The 22422-nt window shown below is 42.4% G+C and overlaps 1 protein-coding gene across 1 annotated transcript in view; it reads right to left on the reverse strand.

The window, feature by feature from the left end:
* LOC115135105 (protocadherin-15-like) overlaps positions 1-22422 on the reverse strand; it is a 265480-nt gene that overhangs the window by 32481 nt on the left and 210577 nt on the right. Inside the window, 3 exon segments of the mRNA XM_029669390.2 lie at positions 836-963; positions 2383-2523; positions 2980-3089. Coding sequence (XP_029525250.2) covers positions 836-963; positions 2383-2523; positions 2980-3089 — 379 coding nt within the window.

The following is a 22422-nucleotide window of genomic DNA, read 5'->3' on the forward strand; positions in this document are numbered from 1 at the left end:
AGTGGACGGACTTGGAAATGTGTACATCTCTGTTCAGTTTGGATAAATAAGGACTTGCAAATGGTTCAGGTTAGGAATGGTTACGGTTAAAGCAATGACACAAATCTGAGCTCAAGGGTGGCTTCTACTCAAACAATATGACTTAAACCGTACAATCATACAATATTGATAGTGGAGCGCAAGAGATTTATGCAGCAGGAGCTACAGTATACTGCATCCCAGAGCATGTACGTGCTGCCGATTCTTTTCAAATGACTATGTGTCCCTCTTTGGTATGTAAGGTGCTACCAGCTGAGTCACACGTAAAGGAATGTTCACATTACAGAGCCATACCACCTTCAATGTAAAACAGACTGATAATCTGGACTGATCTTTGACCACGGTCCAATTGGTGAACTGTGATTATATTACATCCCACCGTTATATTAGATCCCACCAGTCAATAGAGGAATGGAGGGAGGAATGGAGAGAAGGATGGAGAGGAAGATGAAACTGAACTACAGAGAGTGGCTCGAATGGATTTTGCCACCAAGACTGAACAGAATGGAACCGACAGGGAGGATAGGGATGGAATCAGACCGCATATATACAGTACTGTGTTTGTGTGCGTGCGTGATGACACAATCTCTCTAATCATTCATTGATTTTGGACCGACCAAAGGACTGCAGGGACGTGAGTAGCATTAAGGATGAGTTTCGACTGGCTTGCGTCAGAGTACAATCAGAGTACGTCAGAGAATTGAGTGCCAGACAACTTTCTCAACATGATCTTCAGTAGATGTGCGTGTGTTAAGACAGTAGCATATAAGGAGGAGTATGCGAAGGCCTTTCTCACCACTATCTTCAGCACAGACGAGAAGGTCTTGGCGTCTTCAGCCACGCCACCGATGTAGAGCTTTCTGGTGAAGACAGGCGGGTGGTCGTTCTCATCCCGCACCTCGATAAACACCTTGGCTGTGTTGGCTGCAGAGTTAAAGAGGAGGGACACAGTCACATTTTAGACATGAGGCATATTGTCTTATCCACTTTCATTGACGTTCCTCTACAGTACACCCTATAGTTTAGAGGGGATCAGTGTTGGTAGGAAAGGGGAGTTTTATTACAAACAAAATAAACACCCATACAAAAACACAGGTTCCAGTTCATAATCAAATAATCAAATATGTTCTCCTGTTGCAGCTACTGTGCCATTTCCATTCATATGCCAGATTGTCCTCAAGGAAAATAGCTTGTAGTAAGGATATACACACTCCATACCCATTTGTCACTGTTTAACTTATACAGTACAAATATGTACAAACCTAGCACAACCTTACCCTGGCCCACACTGCAGTTAAGGTGAAAAATATGCACTGTCAATGACTATTTTCTTCCAGGAGAGCACAGAAATGTAAAGTCATGCTGCTAGGGCTAAGGAGGATCCAAGGGAATAGGATGAACAAAAACACAGTTCATTAAATCACAGCACAAACACCACCGTGAGAGCCAGAGGGAAGGCACAGAGGGATACGTCAGTCGCGCTCTCTCTCTATTGCCTTTTTCTGTCTCTCTAAAAACGGTTTTATTCCCTCCGCGGTTTATCCATTGTGGTCTTGTGGGAAATTGGTAACTTTTCAGTTACGACACACAATCACAAACAGATGCTTGCAAGTGTAGAGAAACACAACAGCATAGAGAGAAATTCAGCACACACACATAAAAAGAAAAGCATTAAGAGAAAGGATGGTTCACATGGCAGAATGGGCTATTGAATCTGCGTAGAGTACATTTTCATTTAGGGAAAGGGGTGGTGGGAGTGGAGAGGAGAGGAGCTGTGTTAAATGAATTCTTATCAATTACTCTGCTTTATTAATAATGTGTGTGCGTGTGTGTGTGTGTGTGTGTGTGTGTGTGTGTGTGTGTGTGTGTGTGTGTAATGATGTTAATTGGGCTCTGACAATCTGACAATTAAGCCCTGTTCTGCTCTGATTATTTGAACTCAATAAAGTTTTTAAAAATTACGAAAATGTACACGGTACGGTGTCCTACTCTGCATTCCAATAAATACAGATCTATGAGGTAATGAGGGTTTATCTGAAAAATTGAGGGGAGAGGAGTTAACCTAGCAGTTAAGAGCGTTGGGCCAGTAACCAAAAGGTTGCTTGTTCGAATCCCTGAGCCGACTACAGTAACTGAAAAATCTGTCGATGTGCCTTTGAAGAAGGTAATTGCTCCTGTTAGTTCTTCTGGATAAGAGTGTCTGCTAAATGACTAATAATTGTAGAATTAAATATGCTGTCAACTCCTCTTAGTACCACAAAACCAAGGACCACGGTATCTAGCTGGAAAGCTACTTGATGTAGCCTCCCAGCCCCCTACTCCAGTTCAATATCCCCCTCTTACATTTAGAGGGAACCCGCAGTTGGGCCATGACCACGACCATGGAGTCAGCTTGAACCCTGAGCACGTAGCTGGTGACAGTCTCATAATCCAGAGGCTTAGCCGTGGAGATCACACCTGTCCGGTTACTCACTTGGAACTCACCTGCAACCAACCAAAAAACAATCAGTACAACATGAGGAAGACATTGGCAGCACTCACTGACAGGATCAACATTGGATATAAAAAAAGAGGTTCATTTTGTGTCTGTGTGTGTGCCAACTGCCAACCACAGGTTTAAAGCACTCATTTAGGACATTCCCAAGTCGATGCATTAATCAGCAGATTAACATTGATGAAGACTATTGCACGTTGACTTCATAGACATGGAAATAGACTGTGATAAAAGAAAACCTCTACTGTTGTAAAAAAATAGTTACTTTAACAATAGTTACTTTTACCACAAGTAAAGCGCAGCCAATTTTTTGTTTCAGGTAATTTCTCTGCATTTTCCATGGATTGTATATTATTGCAGGAATTTAAGACAGAAATGTGACCTTTTCCTATTTTGGCAAATGTTTGTTCTATCTATGGCACTGGAGGGTACATTTCTGCACTTACCGCCTTCGTTTCCTCCCACGATGGAGTAGAAGATTGTCTGGTTCATGGCGGCTGCCAGGATGCTGCCCACTGGTGTGCCTACTGGGGCCAGCTCACTGACAGGAGCAAACCTGGAGAAAGAGATGACATCCAATATGACTAAATATCCCTGGACACATTACCACTGACAACTTCCATTGAAAAAAACCATTGTAACAAAATCCAATTCTCTGACACTCTGCGCCTTACCACCACATTTAGCAAACACATTGTTGAATATGGCATATTCGAAAACGGCACTAAAGGAGACTATATTCAAACATTCAATGATTCTACAATAGCAATTAACACTTTATCTTAGCCTGACAACTTCAAGTGAACATTACGTCTGTGTCTTCAGGTTGTCAAGATAAAAAAAGATCACAACAATGTCCTTGATATTTAACACTTCCTCTATTGTGCCGTGAATAGCATGAGATAGCATGAGCTGTTATTTCCATGATAGGCGAGACAATGGCTAATAACAGCTAACAGCCACGGCTGACTATTACACATAAAGAATGCATTCTCATCCACATCTATGACAGATAAGCTTGTCACAGGTCTCTATAGAAGTAGCGGTTGCAATGAATAGCGCTGAATGCTAGCTTGGCAGAGTGTCAGCATGAGATGATTTAAGTTGATAATGCCATCTTACTGTGTGTGCTTTCGTAATACTGTCAGCGAGCGTGTACGTGTGTCTCGTGTTGCTTCAAGACTAGTTTCACTTCAGCCTACAGTCAATCATGTCAACAGATAAAAAGCCTCCCTTGTGAAAGCTTTGAGGGGAAAAGTAACGATCAAATCACAAGGTGTGGGAGTCGTATTCTATTATATACACTAAACTCCATTCGGTGTAAGGGTTACAGAAACTTCCGCAGTAGAGGAAGTGAAAGATAAAGAAGCGTCTCCCAGCTGTAAACCATATTGGCAACCCAAGGCCGTTTAAACCACCGCGTCAACGCTGTCATTTCATTACTCCTTCTTGTCTTCCCTGACCCCCATGCATTTTAAAGCATCAATAATAAAGCAAGCCTTCAGGTGAGAACAAACGTCAAAACAGAGTCAGACTTTTACTCCAGGGGTTTGTTCTTGTGTTTTAATAGCACGGCTCTTCCATATAAAAGTGATTTCATGAGAGGAACCAAAGAGGAGACAGCCTCCATTTCCCATATTGAACATGAAGGTCCGTGTGAGGCATTTGCACTGGGGGGAAAGATATAGGCATCTTCTTTACAACAACTGGCTTTATTCATGAGACACATACAGTAAGCATATGAGAACAGTACAATAATAGAATTTAGAATATCAAATAGAATTACAAATACCTAATAGAATATCACTATCCCTGCTAGACAACATGCAATAATCATTTGACTGTCAGGGAGATAAACTGAAGAAGTGAGAGATGAAAGTGTCTCACATTTTAGAAACCTATATAATCTAAAAGTGAATATCAGGTGGCTTAGAAAACAATCTGTATTTCAGGAAACAATGTCTTGAGAGACAGAAGGTCAATGGTAATTTTGATACACCATGTGCAGGAATCTGTAAGAATTTCAGTTGAGACAACATAACTTCCTGTGTACTTCTGCAAAGCATGGACATTATGTCCTGACATTGAACAAATTCCAGTATCACATCAGTAAGCATGCAAAGATGAATAAATCACAGTTCCAATCCACACCTGGGCTTTTGCTGTCGAAGCCTTTCAAAAACATTTCTAATAATACAGACCCTCCGCTTAACACTCACTATGAATCAAGGCTATCCATATGAAGTGTTCTCTTTGTAGAAGCTTGAAGAGGGACAACGGAGAGAGACTTGGCAAAGGCCAACACAGACTAAATGACTCTGGGAGTTGCTAGAGTTACGATATCAGCGAAGGAAATACACTGGGGGCTGGTGGAAAATGTGCCCCTTGAAATCCAGCAAGACACTGGTTGGGGAAGGTTGGCATGTCTGTAACGCTAGTTCTCTAGTTAGGGCTAACACTATACATTGAGTGAACAAAACACAAGAAAACCTTCCTAATATTGCGTTGGAACGTTTGAATGGCACACATACACAATCCATGTCTCAAGGCTTAAAATTAATTTAACCTGTCTCCTCCCCTTCATCTACACTGATTAAAGTGGATTTAACAAGTGACATCAATAAGGGATCATAGCTTTCACCCCGGATTCACCTTGTCAGTCTATGTCATGGAAAGAGCGGGTGTTCTTAATGTTTTGTACACTAAGTGTACACCAGTACTGTGTACTAATGACTCTGTTGCCCATTGCCACTAATGTGTAGTAGGTGTGCAGCAACAGAGCGACAGGCTTACAGGGTTGAAGTTAATATACTGTTGCCTGGACCTGAAGTCAAACATTGGGTGAGATTTTTGTGAATTGAGGCTATTGCTACGATAAGTGCTAAGTGCTGCTACAGTAGCTAAAGCTAAAGGGTAGCAGACGACTGCGTGATCATGCTCTCCGTAACTGATGTGACTATAACCTTTAAACAGGTTAACATTCACAAAGCCGCAGGGCCAGACGGATTACCAGGACACGTATTCAGAGCATGCATTGACCAGCTGGCAAGTTTTCACTGACATTTTAAACCTCTCCCTGACTCAGTCTGTAATACCTCCAGCAGACCATCATTGTCCCTGTGCCCAAGAACGCCAAGTTAACCTGTCTAAATGGCTATTGCCCCACAGCACTCACATCTGTAGCCATGAAATGCTTTGAAAGGCTGGTCAGGGCTCACATCAGCACCATCATCCCAGACACCCCGGACCACTCCAATTCGCATACCGCCACAACAGATCCACAGATGATACTCTCTCTATTGCACTCCACAGTGCCCTCTACCACCTGGACAAGAGGAATACCTATGTGAGAATGCTGTTCATTGACTACAGATCAGCATGCAACTGCATAGAGGCCTTCAAGCTCACCACTAAGCTAAGAACCCTGGGGCTGAACACCTCTCTCTGCAAATAACTGGATCCTGGACTTCCTGACGGGCTGCCCCCAGGTGGTGAGGTTAGACAAAAATACATCCACCACCCCAACCCTCAACACGGGGGCCCCTAAGGGGTGCGTGCTTAGTCCCCTCCTGTACTCCCTGTTCACACATGACTGCGTGGCCGACGATGACACGCCAGTGGTAGGCCTGATCACCAACAATGATGAGACAGCACTTAGGAAGGAGGTCTGGCAGTGTGGTGACAGGACAACAACCTCTCCCTCAACGTCAGTAAGACAAAGGAGCTGATCATGGACTACACGAAATGAAGAGCTAAGTCCGCCCCCCATTCACATTGACAGGGCTGTAGTGGAGCAGGTCGGGAGCTTCAAGTTCCTCTGTGTCCACATGACTAAGGATCTATCATGGTCCACACACAACACAGTCACACCAACACAGTCACCATGTGCAATGCCATGCATCGGCTGGAGTGGTGTAAAGCTCGCCGCCATTGGACACTGGAGAAGTGAAAACGCGTTCTCTGGCGTGATGAATCACGCCTCCCCATCTGGCAGCCGACGTACAAATCTAGATTTGTCAGATGGCAGGAGAACGCTACCTGCTCCAATGCATAGTCGCAACTGTAAAGTTTGTGTAGGAGGAATAATGGTGTGGGGCTGTTTTTCATGGTTCGGGCTAGGCCCCTTAGCTCCAGTGAAGCGAAATCGTAACATTACAACATTACAGCTCCAGTGAAGTGAAATCGTAACATTACAGCATACAATTATATTACAGACGATTCTGTGCTTACAACTTTGTGGCAACAGTTTGGGTAAGGACCTTTCCTGTTCTGTGCTTACAACTTTGTGGCAACAGTTTGGGTAAGGCCCTTTCCTGTTCTGTGCTTACAACTTTGTGGCGACAGTTTGGGTAAGGCCCTTTCCTGTTCTGTGCTTACAACTTTGTGGCAACAGTTTGGGTAAGACCTTTCCTGTTCTGTGCTTACAACTTTGTGGCGACAGTTTGGGTAAGGCCCTTTCCTGTTCCAGCTTGACATTTCCCCCTGTACACAAAGCGAGGTCCATACAGAAATGGTTGGTCGAGATTGGTTTGGAGGAACTTGACTGGCCTGCACAGAACTCTGACCTTAAACCCATCGAACACCTTTGGGATGAATTTTAACGCCGAGCCAGGCCTAATAGCCCAAAATCACTGCCTGACCTCACTAACGATCTTGCGGCTTAATGGAAGCAAGTCCCCGCAACAATGTTCCAACATCTAGTGGAGAGCCTTCCCAGAAGAGTGAAGGCTGTTTATAGCAGCAAAGGGGGGACCAACTCCATATTAATGCCGGTGAATAATGAGATGTTCAACAAGGAGGTATCCACATACTTTTAGTCATGTAGTGTATCTACCTTAATGACCTCATACCCCTCTACATGGACTCAGTACTGGTACCCCATGTATACAGCCAAGTTATTGGTACCCATTGTGTATTTACTATTACTTTTATTATTATGCGTTTTACTTTTCTATTATTTCTAAAAATGTTCTTCTCTCTGCATTGTTGGGAACGGCCCATAATTAAGCGCTTCAGTTTTAGTCGACACCTGTTATTTACGAAACCTGGGACAAACACAATTTGAGTTGACTTAATTGAGGCTGTGACACGCTACGCTAACATGCTGCTTTCCTACTGAGACCACACTCAGCGCAGAGCGGCCAGAGTTGACTGGTTGCAGTCGCACTCAAAAGCAGCTTGGCCCGAGGGTGTTAGCGACTGTGAAATCCCAAAGGATGTGTGTGTGTTTGTCTGTGTGCTTGCATGTGTGTGTGTGTGGTGTGTCTGTGTGTGTGTATGAACAAGACCGAATTCTGCAACCACCCCCAAAACTGAACTACAAAGGGACAACAACAAGTCAATCCAGAGAGGGACGTGGCTAACAAGGAACTTAAATTAGTGTGAGCCAAAGAAGTCGGTGTATTCTAGGATTCAACTATACAGAGGAGGGACAAGGGGGGCTGATTCCATATTTAGATAAGATGAACAGGACAATGAGGAGGGAGAGAGAGAGAGAGAGAGAGAGAGAGAGAGAGAGAGAGAGAGAGAAACTGAAAAAGAGGCACAGGCAGAGAGAGGAGACGGTAAGAGAGCAAAAGAGACAGAAAATTAGAAAGAAAAACAAGGAGAGAAAGAGACTCTCTCCAATGTGTCAGCGTGAGAGAGTGTGAATGACATGCCAGTGTGCAGAGCGTCACACAGAGGTGTCAGCGGGTGCCAGGCCCCGGGGCCAAACTCAGAGTGACGTTGAAGAGACATGGCAGAGGAGTGCAAACCACGCTGTGTGCCACAGGGGAGAATGTTACCATGCCCCTTCAATTCAAGGGGCTTTATCTCTCCCTCATTCTCTCTCTTTCTCTCTGCAGCCTGTATTGCATAAGATAATGTGTTGAGTGAACACAGTGGGTCTGAAGGCCAGAGGACAGAGTATATGAGTGTATATGAGTATATTATTCAGGTCATAGGTCACTGGTAAGGTCTCTCGACACAAATTCGTATATTGCAGTACATGAGTCTGAAAGCCCTATGTACAGTTAGCACTGCGTAAAACATTCAAAACCACTGTGGGTTATCATAAGAACCACACTCATAAGCATTGCATGGACATTCATAAATGTTGCATACATACAGAAGTGGATATGTTACTGCATAATCTTTCTGTGCCTGGTGTTGTTGACACAAGCCGACACCTGTATTTTGTTCAGTATTTATGTATTAAGCAGTGTTTGTGAAGGTGATAATTCTACATAGTTTATGACTATGTTAGATCAGTGTTAAATAAGCCTAAAGGGGCTTTATATCAAAGTAGAACTGATTTATTCAGCGCCTTAACTTGGTTCAGGAATTGTCTTATTATCCTGCACCAGTTTATCCTGAGACTGACTGATTGACTGGATATTTGGGTATTAAAAATATGGAGGGATATACATTGTACTTTCAGATCCATAAGACAACACATTCAGACTGACGTGGCTTCAGTAAATTACACATGGAAAGTTAGTATCTCCTCTCTGTGGTTTTGCAATTTACCTGCTCTTTATTGTTGTTTTTGACTGCATTGGGACTTTAAGAAGGGACCTTTTGAATCCAAGCTCCATACAGTACCTTCTATTAAGAGGACATGCCTTATTATATTAGGCAGCCACAGCACAGGAAATTCAGTCATGCTGCAAGATTTGCACAGGGAATAAGCCTAATCCATTAACCTACACCTTACATTTTCAAAATTTCATTAGTGTATTTTTACACACCAATCCACTGGCTGAATACTAATAAGGTGCTATTATCAAATGCCAAGGGCAGACTCACAGGTGTTGAGTTGTGTCCCAATGTGACTTCGAACAACAACGTCAGTGAGCTGTATTTGTTAGCCTCCTTTACAGGCTACGGTTGAAAGTTGAAGCCAATTCAATGTTATTCATTCAGGAAATAATGATGATATGAATACAATCATTCCCACTTTCTATTAAAAATGTGACATGGATTTGACAATAACTTGACCCCAACCCTTGGCGAACAAAATGAATCCACACTCTTAAATCATTTTTCCCAAATGGCTGTTTACACCAACCCTGCAAGATACTGTATACTAAACCAGTAAAAGTTGAAGCTAAAATACAAAGTGCATCACTATTAAAATGATGCAATACTATTACAGACCCCTGTGTTGCAGCATGCTTCAGGGACTGAAAAGAGAACTTTCTAAATGAAAGGTAATACTTAAGACACATACTGTAGAGAGAGATGGAGAGGAATGGGGATGGAGACATCGAGGGGAGCTGATCACCAAAACATTTAGGGTTTTAAGTAGAGGTCGACCGATTAATCGGCATGGCCGATTTCAAGTTTTCATAACAAATCGGTAATCGGCCTATTTGGACGCCGATTATGGCCGATTAAATTGCAATCCACGAGGAAAGTGCAGCGTCAAAATAACCTTGTGGCTGCAAGGAGCCAAGGTAAGTTGCTAGCTAGCATTAAACTTATCTTATAAAAAACAATCAATCTTCACATAATCACTAGTTAACTACACATGGTTGATGACATACACCTTGTAACTGAGTCAGGTATGTAGGCCTTCTTGCTCGCACATGCTTTTTCAGTTCTGTCCACACATTTTCTATAGGATTGAGGTCAGGGCTTTGTGATGGCCACTCCAATACCTAGACCTCGTTGTCCTTAAGCCATTTTGCCACAACTTTGGAAGTATTGTGGCGTACAGCAGGTCAGCCACCAGGGGGAGACTCATTGAGGCCTGGTGACAGACAGAGTATTCTAGGTCTCGACGGGCTCTCCGGCCAGGACTAATTGGGGCTGATTGGGGATTTGTGAGTAATCAAGGGCTGATTGCTCACAAGCTGTACAAGTCCCATAAAGCACACAGGGGAGAGACAAGGGGGGGAGGACTCCCGTATAGTTGGGGACGGTAACAGGAGGGAGTTCAGTTTTTGATCCCCACAGGATACAGCAAGACCCGGAGCCCAGAAGACGGTATCCCGGAGAGGGTCTCTTGGGGGAAACCTATTCTATTCTTTTGGACTTTTATTTTAATAAACACCTTTGAAACTGAGCTAATCCTACTCTGTCCATGTCTGATCTGTGTAAACATTTTGACCCAACCCCCTGGTCTGCCACAGAATGCTTGGGGTCATTGTCCATTTGCGATCAATCTTTAACTTCCTGACTGATGTCTTGAGATGATGCTTCAATATATCCACATAATTTCCCCACCTCATGATGCCATCTATTTTGTGAAGTGCACTAGTACCTCCTGCAGCAAAGCACCCCCACAACATGACGCTGCCACCCCCGTGCTTCACGGTTGGGATGGTGTTCTTCGGCTTGCAAGTTTCCCCCTTTTCCCTCCAAATATAATGATGGTCATTATGGCCAAACTGTTCTATTTTTGTTTCATCAGACCAGAGGACATTTCTCCAAAAAGTACGATACTTGTCCCCATGTGCAGTTGCAAACCGTAGTCTGGCTTTTTATGGCGGTTTTGGAGCAGTGGCTTCTTCCTTGCTGAGCGGCCTTTCAGGTCATGTCGATATAGGACTCGTTTTACTGTGTATATAGATACTTTTGCCACTTTTTTACGCCAGGACAGCGGAGTCAATCACCACCTTCCGGAGACACCTGAAACCCCACCTCTTTCAGGAATACCTAGGATAGGATAAAGTAATCCTTCTCGCCCCCCCTTAAAAGATTTAGATGCACTATTGTAAAGTGGCTGTTCCACTGGATGTCTTAAGGTGAACGCACCAATTTGTAAGTCGCTCTGGATAAGAGCGTCTGCTAAATGACTTAAATGTAATGTAAATGTACTTTTGTATCTGTTTCCTCCAGCATCTTCACAAGGTCCTTTGCTGTTGTTCTGGTATTGATTTGCACTTTTCTCACCAATCATCTCTAGGAGACAGAATGCATCTCCTTCCTGAGCGGTATAGCGGCTGCGTGGTCCCATGGTGTTTATACTTGCGTACTATTGTTTGTACAGATGAACGTGGTACCTTCAGGCGAGAATGAACCAGACTTCTGGAGGTCTACAAATTTTGTAGACTGGCTGAGATGGCTGATTTCTTTTTTTTGATTTTCCCATTATGTCAAACAAAGAGGTGCTGAGTTTGAAGGTAGGCCTTGAAATACATCCACAGGTACACCTCCAATTGACTCAAATGATGTCAATCAGCCTATCAGAAGCTTCTAAAGCCATGACATCATTTTCTGGAATTTTCCAACCTGTTTAATGGAACAGTCAACCTAGTGTATGTAAACTTCTGACCCACTGGAACTGTGATACAGTGAATTTGAAGTGAAATAGGTCTGTTAACAATTGTTGGACAAATGACTTGTGTCATGAACAAAGTAGATGTCCTAACCGACTTGCAAAAACTATAGTTTGTTAAACAGGACATTTGTGGAGTGGTTGAAAAACGAGTTTGAATGATTCCAACCTAAGTGTATGCAAACTTTCGACTTCAACTGTGGCTTATCCTGCATTGCATATAATCAATGCGGTGCCTGTTAATTTATCATTGACTTACAGCCTACTTCAACTTCGCCAAACAGGTGATGATATAACAAATGCGCATTTGCAAAAAAGCACAATCTTTTCACAAATGTACCTAACGATAAACATCAATGCCTTTCTTAAAATCAGTACACAGAAGTATATTTTTTAAACCTGCATATTTAGTTAAAATAAATGCATGTTAGCAGGCAATACTAACTAGGGAAATGTGTCACTTCTCTTGCATTCAGTGCAAGCAGAGTCAGGGTATATGCAACAGTTTGGGCTGCCTGGCTCGTTGTAAACTGTGTTTCTTCCTAACAAAGACCGTAATTAATTTGCCAGAATTGTACATAATTATGATACAACATTGAAGGTTGTGCAATGTAACAGCAATATTTAGACTTAGGGTTGCCACCAATTCGATAAAATACAGAACGGTTCTGTATTTCACTGAAAGAATAAAAAAAGTTTTGTTTTAGAAATTATAGTTTCCGGATTTGACCATATAAATGACCAAAGGCTCGTATTTCTGTGTTTATTATATTATAATTAAGACTATGATTTGATAGAGCAGTCTGACTGAGCAGTGGTAAGCAGCAGCAGGCACGTAAGCATTCATTCAAACAGCAGTTTACTGCGTTTCGCAGAAGCTCTTAGCAGTGCTTGAAGCACAGAGTGTCACACCCTGATCACTCCAAGTGTCGCTCCAGTGTATTTATCCCTGTGTTTCCTGTCTCTCTGTGCCAGTTCGTCTTGTATGTTCCAAGTCAACCAGTGTTTTTCCCGTACTCCTGCCTTTGCTATTCTCTTTTTATAAGTCCTCCCGGTTTTGACCTTTGCCTGTTCTGGACTCTGTACCCGCCTGCCTGACCATTCTGCCTGCCTTGACCACAGGCTTTTCTGCCACTCTGTACCTCCTGGACTCTGATCTGGTTTTGACCATTTGCCTGTTCACTACTATTCTCTTGCCTACCCCTTTTGGATGATTAAACATGGTAAGACTCCAACCATCTGCTTCCTGTGTCTGCATCTGGGTCTCGCCTTGTGTCATGATACAGCGCTGTTTATGACTTCAAGCCTATCAACTCCCGAGATTAGGCTGGCAATACTAAAGTGCCCATAGTAAAAGGTATATGAAATACAAATGGTATCATGCGAAATAGTCGACACGTCATGATTTCTATAATAACTACAACCTAAAACTTCTTAACTGGGAATGTTGAAGAACTAGGAATATTGAACCATCAGCTTTCATATGTTCTCGTGTTCTGAGCAAGGAACATAAACGTTAGCTTTTTTACATGGCACATATTGCACTTTTCCTTTCTTCTCCAACACTTAAACCAAATTGAACATGTTCCATTATTTATTTGAGACTAAATAGATTATATTTATGTATTATATTAAGTTAAAATAAAAGTGCTCATTGTTCATTCAGTATTGTTGTAATTGTCATCATGATAAATATTTTCCTTACAATCGGCACAGCTTTTTTTGGTCCTCCAATAATCGGTATTGGCGTTGAAAAATCATAATCGATCGACCTCAAGTTTTAAGATCCAATTGTTTTTTGAAAAATGGTGCACTGAGAGACATTATACAGCAATATTCCATTACTTAGGAAGTGAAGTCAACTCCTTTGTGAAAATCAACAGAATTGGTTTTATTTCCCCCAGTTTGTCTGAATCATAATGGCAGAGCGGGCTAAAGGCTGGTAAAGATAATGTGTTGTTGTTGCTTGTCAGCTGAAGAATTTCAAAAGGCATTTGTATATAAAAGAGGCATGTATGTGAGCACGTGTGTGTGTGTATATATATATATATATATATATATATATATATATGTGCGCATGTGTGTGTGTGTACATGAGTGTGCCGTGCCTGCTGTGCCAGCTGCATGCTGATAAGTGCCAGCCTTGCTCTGGCTCTTTGAAGCGTAACGTCACAACACAGTTGAGCACTGGAGCAGGTCGGCAAGAGTCAGCCTCCACACTCACAATGGTGTTGAGAACATGACCTACTACAAACACAGTCCCAAACAACACACTGGGTGACTGACATGCTGTGTGTGTGGTAGAGTGCAGGCTTCATGCATGTGTGTATTTATATTTAGCAGTCATTTGCAACGACTAGAGGTCGACCGATTATGATTTTTCAAAGCCAATACCGATACAGATTATTGGAGAACCAAAAAAAGTCGATACCGATTAATCGGACGATTTTTATATAAATATTTGTAATAATGACAATTACAACAATACTGAATGAACACTTAATATAATACATCAAGAAAATCTATTTAGTCTCAAATAAATAATGAAACATGTTCAATTTGGATTAAATAATGCAAAAACAAAGTGTTGGAGAAGAAAATAAAAGTGCAAATTTGCCATGCAAAAAAAGTCTAACGTTTAATTAAGTTCCTTGCTCAGAACATGAAAGCTGGTGGTTCCTTTCAACGTGAGTCTTCAATATTCCCAGGTAAGAAGTTTTAGGTTGTAGTTATTATAGGAATTATAGGACTATTTCTCTCTATACCATTTGTATTTCATATACCTTTGACTATTGGATGTTCTTATTGGCACTATAGTATTGCCAGCCTAATCTCGGGAGTCTTGAAGTCATAAACAGTGCAATGCTTGAATCACAGCAAAGAGCTGCTGGCAAATGCAGGAAAGTGCTGTTTGAATGAATGCTTACGAGCCTGCTGCTGCCTACCACCGCTCAGTCAGACTGCTCTATCAAATATCAAATCATAGACTTAATTATAATATAATAACACACAGGTCATTAAGAACAAATTCTTAATTACAATGCCGGTCTAGGAACAGTGGGTTAACTGCCTTGTTTAGGGGCAGAACGACAGATTTTTACCATGTCAGCTCGGGGATTCAATCTAGCAACCTTTTGGTTACTGGCCCAACGCTCTAACCACTAGGCTACCTGCCGCCCCTGGTGTGAAAACAAACAATTCTAATAATTGTGTTAATATTGTGTTTAAATGAAAGATAGTAGTGTTTTATTCAGTGGTCCTGTGAGGCCTCTAATACAGCCCACACATTATTCCTATAAATGAGAAAATTGTACCAGGAAATGTGTGGGTAGCATTAAGGATGCTCCATTCAAAAAATGTTGAACTAGGAATATATATAGCCCTTGATTCACTCCAGACCTTTCTTTACTTGACCAGCACAAAAACATCCTGTGACGTTCTGCATTAGCATCGAATAGCCCCCGTGATATGCAACTTTTTAGGGAATTTAGGAACCAATATACACAGGCAGTTAGGAAAGCTAAGGCTAGCTTTTTCAAACAGAAATGTGCATCCTGTAGTACAATCTCAAAAAGGTTCTGGGACACTGTAAAGTCAATGGAGAATAAGAGCACCTCCTCCCAGCTGCCCACTGCACTGAGGCTAGGAAACAGCTGCAAAATCTGGACCCCTACAAATCAGACGGGCTAGACAATCTGGACCCTCTCTTTCTAACATGATCTGCTGAAATTATTGCAACCCCTATTACTAGACTGTTCAACCTCTCTTTCGTATCGTCTGCGATTCCCATCGATTGGAAAGCTGCTGCGTTCATCCCCCTCTTCAAAGGGGGAGACACTCTAGACCCAAACTGCTACAGACCTATATCTATTCTACCATGCCTTTCTAAGGTCTTTGAAAGCCAAGTTAACAAACAGATTACCGACCATTTAGAATCTCACCGTACCTTCTCCGCTATGCAATCTGGTTTCAGAGCTGGTCATGGGTGCACCTCAGCCACGCTCAAGGTCCTAAACGATATCATAACCGCCATCGATAAGAGACATTACTGTGCAGCCGTATTCATCGACCTGGCTAAGGCTTTCGACTCTGTCAATCACAACATTCTTATTGGCAGACTCAACAGCCTTTGTTTCTCAAATGATTGCCTCGCTTGGTTCACCAACTACTTCTCCGATAGAGTTCAGTATGTCAAATCGGAGGGCCTGTTGTCCGGACCTCTGGCAGTCTCTACGGGGGTGCCACAGGGTTAGATTCTTGGGCCGACTCTCTTCTCTGTATACATCAATGATGTTGCTCTCGCTGCTAGTGATTCTTGGATCCATCTCTACGCAGACAACACCATTATGTATACCTCTGTCCCTTCGTTGGACACTGTGTTAACTAACCTCCAGATGAGCTTCTATGTCATACAACTATTTTTCCGTGGCCTCCAACTGCTCTTAAATGCAAGTAAAACTAAATGCATGCTCTTCAACCGATCGCTGCCTGCACCTGGCCGCCCGTCCAGCATCACTACTCTGGATGGTTCTGACTTTGAATATGTGGACAACTACAAATACCTAGGTGACTGGTTAGACTGTAAACTCTCCTTCCAGACTCACATTAAACATCCCCAATCCAAAATTAAATCTAGAATCAGCTTTCTATTTCGCAAACAAAGCCTCTCACTCATGCTGCCAAACATACCGTCGTAGAACTGACCATCGTATCGATCCACGACTTCAGCGATGTCATTTACAAAACAACTCCAACACTCTACTCAACAAATTGGATGCAGTCTATCACAGTGCCATCCGTTTTGTCACCAAAGCCACATGTACTACCCACCACTGCGACCTCTATGATCTCTTTGGCTGGCCCTCCCTTCATACTCGTCGCCAAACCCACTGGCTCCGGGTCATCTACAAGTCTCTGCTAGGTAAATCCCCGCCTTGTCTCAGCTCACTGTCCACCATAGCAGCACCCACCCGTAACACGCGCTCCAGCAGGTATTTCTCACTGGTCACCCCCAAAGCCAATTCTTCCTTTGGCCGCTTCTCCTTCTAGTTCTCTGCTGCCAATGACTGGAACAAACTGCAAAATCTCTGAAGCTGGAGACTCTTACCTCCCTCACTAGCTTTAAGCACCAGCTGTCAGAGCAGCTCACAGATCACTGAACCTGTACATAGCTCATCTGTAAATAGCCCATCCAATATACCTCATCTCCATACTGTATTTATTTATTTATCTTGCTCCTTTGCACCCCAGTATCTCAACTTGCACATTCATCTTCTGCACATCCTACCATTCCAGTGTTTAATTGCTATATTGTAATTACTTTTCCACCATGGCCTATTTATTGCCTTACCTTTCTTATCCTACCTCATTTGCACATGCTGTATATATATATTTTTCAACTGTATTATTGATTGTATATTTGTTTATTCCATGTGTAACTCTGTGTTGTTGTATGTGTCGAACTGCTTTGCTTTATCTTGGCCAGGTCGCAGTTGTAAATGAGAACTTGTTCTCAACTAGCCTACCTGGTTAAATAAAGGTGTTCTCAACTAGCCTACCTGGTTAAATAAAGGTGTTCTCAACTAGCCTACCTGGTTAAATAAAGGTGAAAGGGAAAAAAAGGTATTTTTGGTCTTTTGAGACTTCAGGCACCAGAGTTAATGCCATTCAGTCTGTCTCACTTTACAAAAACTTACCATCTCTTTAGCTAATTGTGGTAATAGGGGAACTGTTATTGGCATGCTCATTTGGAGTGGCAAAACTTGCCCTCCACTGTCGTTGCTAGAGGTCGACCGATTAATCAGAATGGCCGATTAATAAGGGCAGATTTCAAGTTTTCATAACAATCGGTAATCAGTATTTTTGGACACCGATTATGGCCAATTACATTGCACTCCACGAGGAGACTGCGTGGCAGGCTGACTACCTGTTATGCGAGTGCAGCAAGGAGCCACGGTAAGGTGCTAGCTAGCATTAAACGTATCTTATAAAAAACAATCAATCTTAACATAATCACTAGTTAACTACACATGGTTGATGATATTACTAGTTTATCTAGCTTGTCCTGCGTTGCATATAATCGATGCGGTGCCTGTTAATTCATCATCGAATCACAGCCTACTTTGCCAAATGTGTGATGATTTAACAAGCGCATTCGCGACAAAAGCACTGTCGTTGCACCAATGTGTACCTAACCATAAACATCAATGCCTTTCTTAAAATCAATACACAAGTATATATATTTTAAACCTGAATATTTAGTTAATATTGCCTGCTAACATGAATTTCTTTTAACTAGGGAAATTGCGTTCTGTGCAAGCAGAGTCAGGGTATATGCAGCAGTTTGGGCTGCCTGGATCTTTGCGAACTGTGCGAGGACCATTTCTTCCTAACAAAGACCGTAATTATTTTGCCAGAATTGTACATAATTGTGACATAACATTGAAGGTTGTGCAATGTAACAGCAATATTTAGACTTATGGATGCCACCCGTTGGATAAAATACGGAACGATTCCATAATTCACTGAAAGAATAAAGACCATATTAATTGACTTGCCTAGTTAAATATTTTTTTATTTTAAAGAACCACAATTTGTGCATTCGTAAAGTATTCAGACCCCTTGACTTTTTTCACATTACAGACTCATTATGAAATGGATGAAATTGTTTTTTTCCCCCTCACCAATCTACACAAAACACCCCATGATGACAAAGAAAAAGAGTTTCGAAATTTTAGCAAAATTATGAATACAATAAAAAACTGAAATATGACATTTACATAAGTATTCAGACCCTTTACTCGGTACTTTCTTGAAGCACCTTTGGCAGTGATTACAGCCTTGAGTTGCCTTGGGTATAATGCTACAAGCTTGGCACACCTGTATTTGGGAAGTTTATCCCATTCTTCTCTGCAAATCCTCTCAAGCTCCGTCAAGTTGGATGAGGGGCATCGCTGCACGGCTATTTTCAGGTCTCTACAGAGATGTTCAATCAGGTTCAAGTCTGAGTTCTGACTGGGCAACTCAAAGAGATTTAGAGACTTGTCCCGAAGCCACTCCTGCGTTGTCTTGGCTGTGTGCTTGGGGTCGTTGTCCTGTTGGAAGGTGAACCATCACCCCGGTCTGAGCTCCTGAGCGCTTTGGAGCAGGTTTTCATCAAGGATCTCTCTACTTTGCTCTGTTAATCTTTCCCTCAATCCTGACTAATCTCCCAGTCCCTGCCACTGAAAAACATCCTGACAGCATGATCCTGCCACCACCATGCTTCCCCGTAGGGATGGTGCTAGTGTTCCTCTAGACATGACGCTTGGCATGCAGGACAAAGAGTTCAATCTTGGTTTCATCAGACCAGAGAATCTTGTTTCTCATGGTCTGAGAGTCCTTTAGACTTTCGGCAAACTCCAAGAGGGCTGTCATGTGCCTTTTACTGAGGAGTGGCTTCCGCCTGGCCACTCTACTGTAAACGCCTGATTGGTGGAGTGCTGCAGAGATGGTTGTCCTTCAGGAAGGTTCTCCCATCTCCACAGAGGAACTCTGGAGCTCGGTCAGAGTGACCATCGGGTTCTTGGTCACCTCCCTGACCAGGGCCCTTCTCCCCCAATTGCTCAGTTTGGCCAGGCGGCAAGCTCTAGGAAGAGTCTTGATGGTTTCAAACGTCTTCCATTTAAGAATGATGGAGGCTACTGTGTTCTTGGGGACCTTCAATGCTGCAGACATTTTTTGGTACCATTCCCCAGATCTCTGCCTCGACACAATCCTGTCTCAGCGCTCCAAGGACAATTCCTTCAACATCATGGCTTGGTTTTTGCTCTGACATGCACTGTCAACTGTGGGACCTTATATAGACAGGTGTGTGCCTTTCCAAATCATATCCAATCAATTGAATTTACCACAGGTGCCCTCCAATCAAGTTGTAGAAAAGGTATGATCAATGGAAACAGGAGGCACCTGATCTTAAGTTCGAGTTTCATAGCAAATTGTCTGAATACTTATGTAAATAAAGTGTTTCTGTTTTTTATTTGTAATACATTTGCAAACTTTTCTAAAAACCTGTTTTTGCTTTGTCATTATGGGGTATTGTGTGTAGATTGAGGAGGAATTTTTATATAATCAATTTTAAAACAAGGCTTTAATGTAACAAAATGTGGAGAAAGTAAAGTGGTCTGAATACTTTCTGTCTTTTGAACATCATGTGAATAAGAAAATGTAATACCTCTGTCATTTTTGAAGTGATGTCACCCTCATTCCTTGACTTTTCCAAATGAATGCTAGTTAATACACTGAAATAGCTTGAAATTTGATTTCACAAAATAACACCTTCCTTCACCAGACAAATAGTAAATGAAGAGACTGATGAACAGCGCAGCATGTGTACAGGGAACAGAGCACATGCTTTTACATTTTTAAATTTAGAACATTTTCCAAATCCTTCTAGAGAGGTTCCTCCAGGTCAGATGTTTTGATTTCTATACATTATCAGAAAGAGCAGATTCTAGCTTTCTAGGACACTTACATTTGCCAAAAATGGGTTCTGTCTCAAAATATCACTTTTTGGTAGAACAATCGCTGTTCCACACATTCCACATGTGAGCAGTCGTGACACTCCGCAACAGTTTGGGTAACATTTTAATTTGAAAGTCCATCTGTAGAAGCTCAGTAGCATTTCAACTATCTACTAAGCCTAACCATAACCCTAACCCTAAACCTGATTTTAACCCTAAACTTAACCCTTACCATTATTCTAAACCTAACCCTAACTGTAACCTTAGCAAACAGATACTTTGTCGATAGTATGAGGGCATCTGTAGGGCATCTATCCAAATAAAGTGAGATCAAAGTTTGTTTAGGGAAAATATCCTTTATTTTTATTCTATTATATTCCATTACCTATATTCTTACTATAATATATAAACTCATTAAAAAAATAAAAGTCCTCTCACTGTCAACTGCGTTTATTTTCAGCAAACTTAACATGTGTAAATATTTGTGTGAACATAACAAGATTCAACAACTGAGACACAAACTGAACAAGTTCCACAGACATGCGACTAACAGAAATGGAATAATGTGTCCCTGAAAGAAGGGGGGGGGGTTAAATCAAAAGTAACAATCGGTATCTGGTGTGGCCACCAGCTGCATTAAGTACTACAGTGCATCTCCTTGTGGACTGCACCAGATTTGCTAGTTCTTGCTGTGAGATGATACCCCACTCTCGGTGTAACGCTCATTCCTTTGACGATAAACACGAATCCGACCATCACCCCTGGTGAGACAAAACCACAACTCGTCAGTGAAGAGCACTTATTGCCAGTCCTGTCTGGTCCAGCGACGATGGGTTTGTGTCCATAGGTGAAGTTGTTGCCAGTGATGTCTGGTGAGCACCTGCCTTACAACAGGCCTACAAGCCCTCAGTCCAGCCTCTCTCAGCCTATTGCGGAGAGTCTGAGCATTGATGGAGGGATTTGTAAAGGTTTTCCTCCTCTTCGTCTGAAGAGGAGGTGTAGCAAGGATCGGACCAAGATGCGGCGTGGTAAGTGTCCATGGTTGTTTATTTAAAAACATGAACTGAACACTCAATGAATACAAAACAATAAACGTGAACAAAACCGAAACAGTACCGTGTGGCGAACAAACACAGACACGGAAACAATCACCCACAAACACACAGTGAAACCCAGGCTACCTAAGTATGATTCTCAATCAGAGACAACTAATGACACCTGCCTCTGATTGAGAACCATACTAGGCCGAAACATAGAAATTCCCAAAACCTAGAAAAACAAACATAGACAACCCACCCAACTCACGCCCTGACCATACTAAATAAATACAAAACAAAGGAAATTAAGGTCAGAACGTGACAGGATTGTGCGTTCTTGGTGTAACTCGGGCAGTTGTTGTTGCCATCCTGTACCTGTCCCGCAGGTGTGATGTTCGGATGTACTGATCCTGTGCAGGTGTTACACGTGGTCTGCCACTGCGAGGACGATCAGATGTCCGCCCTGTCTCCCTGTAGCGCTTTTTTAGGCGTCTCACAGTAGGGACATTGCAATTTATTGCCCTGTGAAGTGCACAAGACCCTCCTGCAGCAAAGCAGCCCCACAACATGATGCTGCCACCCCCGTGCTTCACGGTTGGGATGGTGTTCTTCGGCGTGCAAGCCTCCCCCTTATTCCTCCAAACATAACGATAGTCATTATGGCCAAACTGTTCTATTTTTGTTTCATCAGACCAGAGGACATTTCTCCAAAAAGTACGATATTTGTCTCCATGTGCAGTTGCAAACCGTAGTCTGGCTTTTTATGGTAGTTTTGGAGCAGTGGCTTCTTCCTTGCTGAGCAGCCTTTCAGGTCATGTCGATATAGGACTCGTTTTACTGTGGATATAGATACTTTTGTACTGATTTCCTCCAGCATCTTCACAGGGTCCTTTGCTGTTGTTCTGGGATTGATTTGCACTTTTCTCACCAAAGTACGTTTGTCTATAGGAGACAGAACGCGTCTCCTTCCTGAGCGGTATGATGGCTGCGTGGTACCATGGTGTTCATACTTGTGTACTATTGTTTGTACAGATGAACGTGGTACCTTCAGCTGTTTGGAAATTGCTCCCAAGGATGAACCAGACT

The sequence above is a fragment of the Oncorhynchus nerka genome, linkage group LG10 (assembly GCF_034236695.1).
Source record: "Oncorhynchus nerka isolate Pitt River linkage group LG10, Oner_Uvic_2.0, whole genome shotgun sequence".
NCBI lineage: Eukaryota > Metazoa > Chordata > Actinopteri > Salmoniformes > Salmonidae > Oncorhynchus > Oncorhynchus nerka.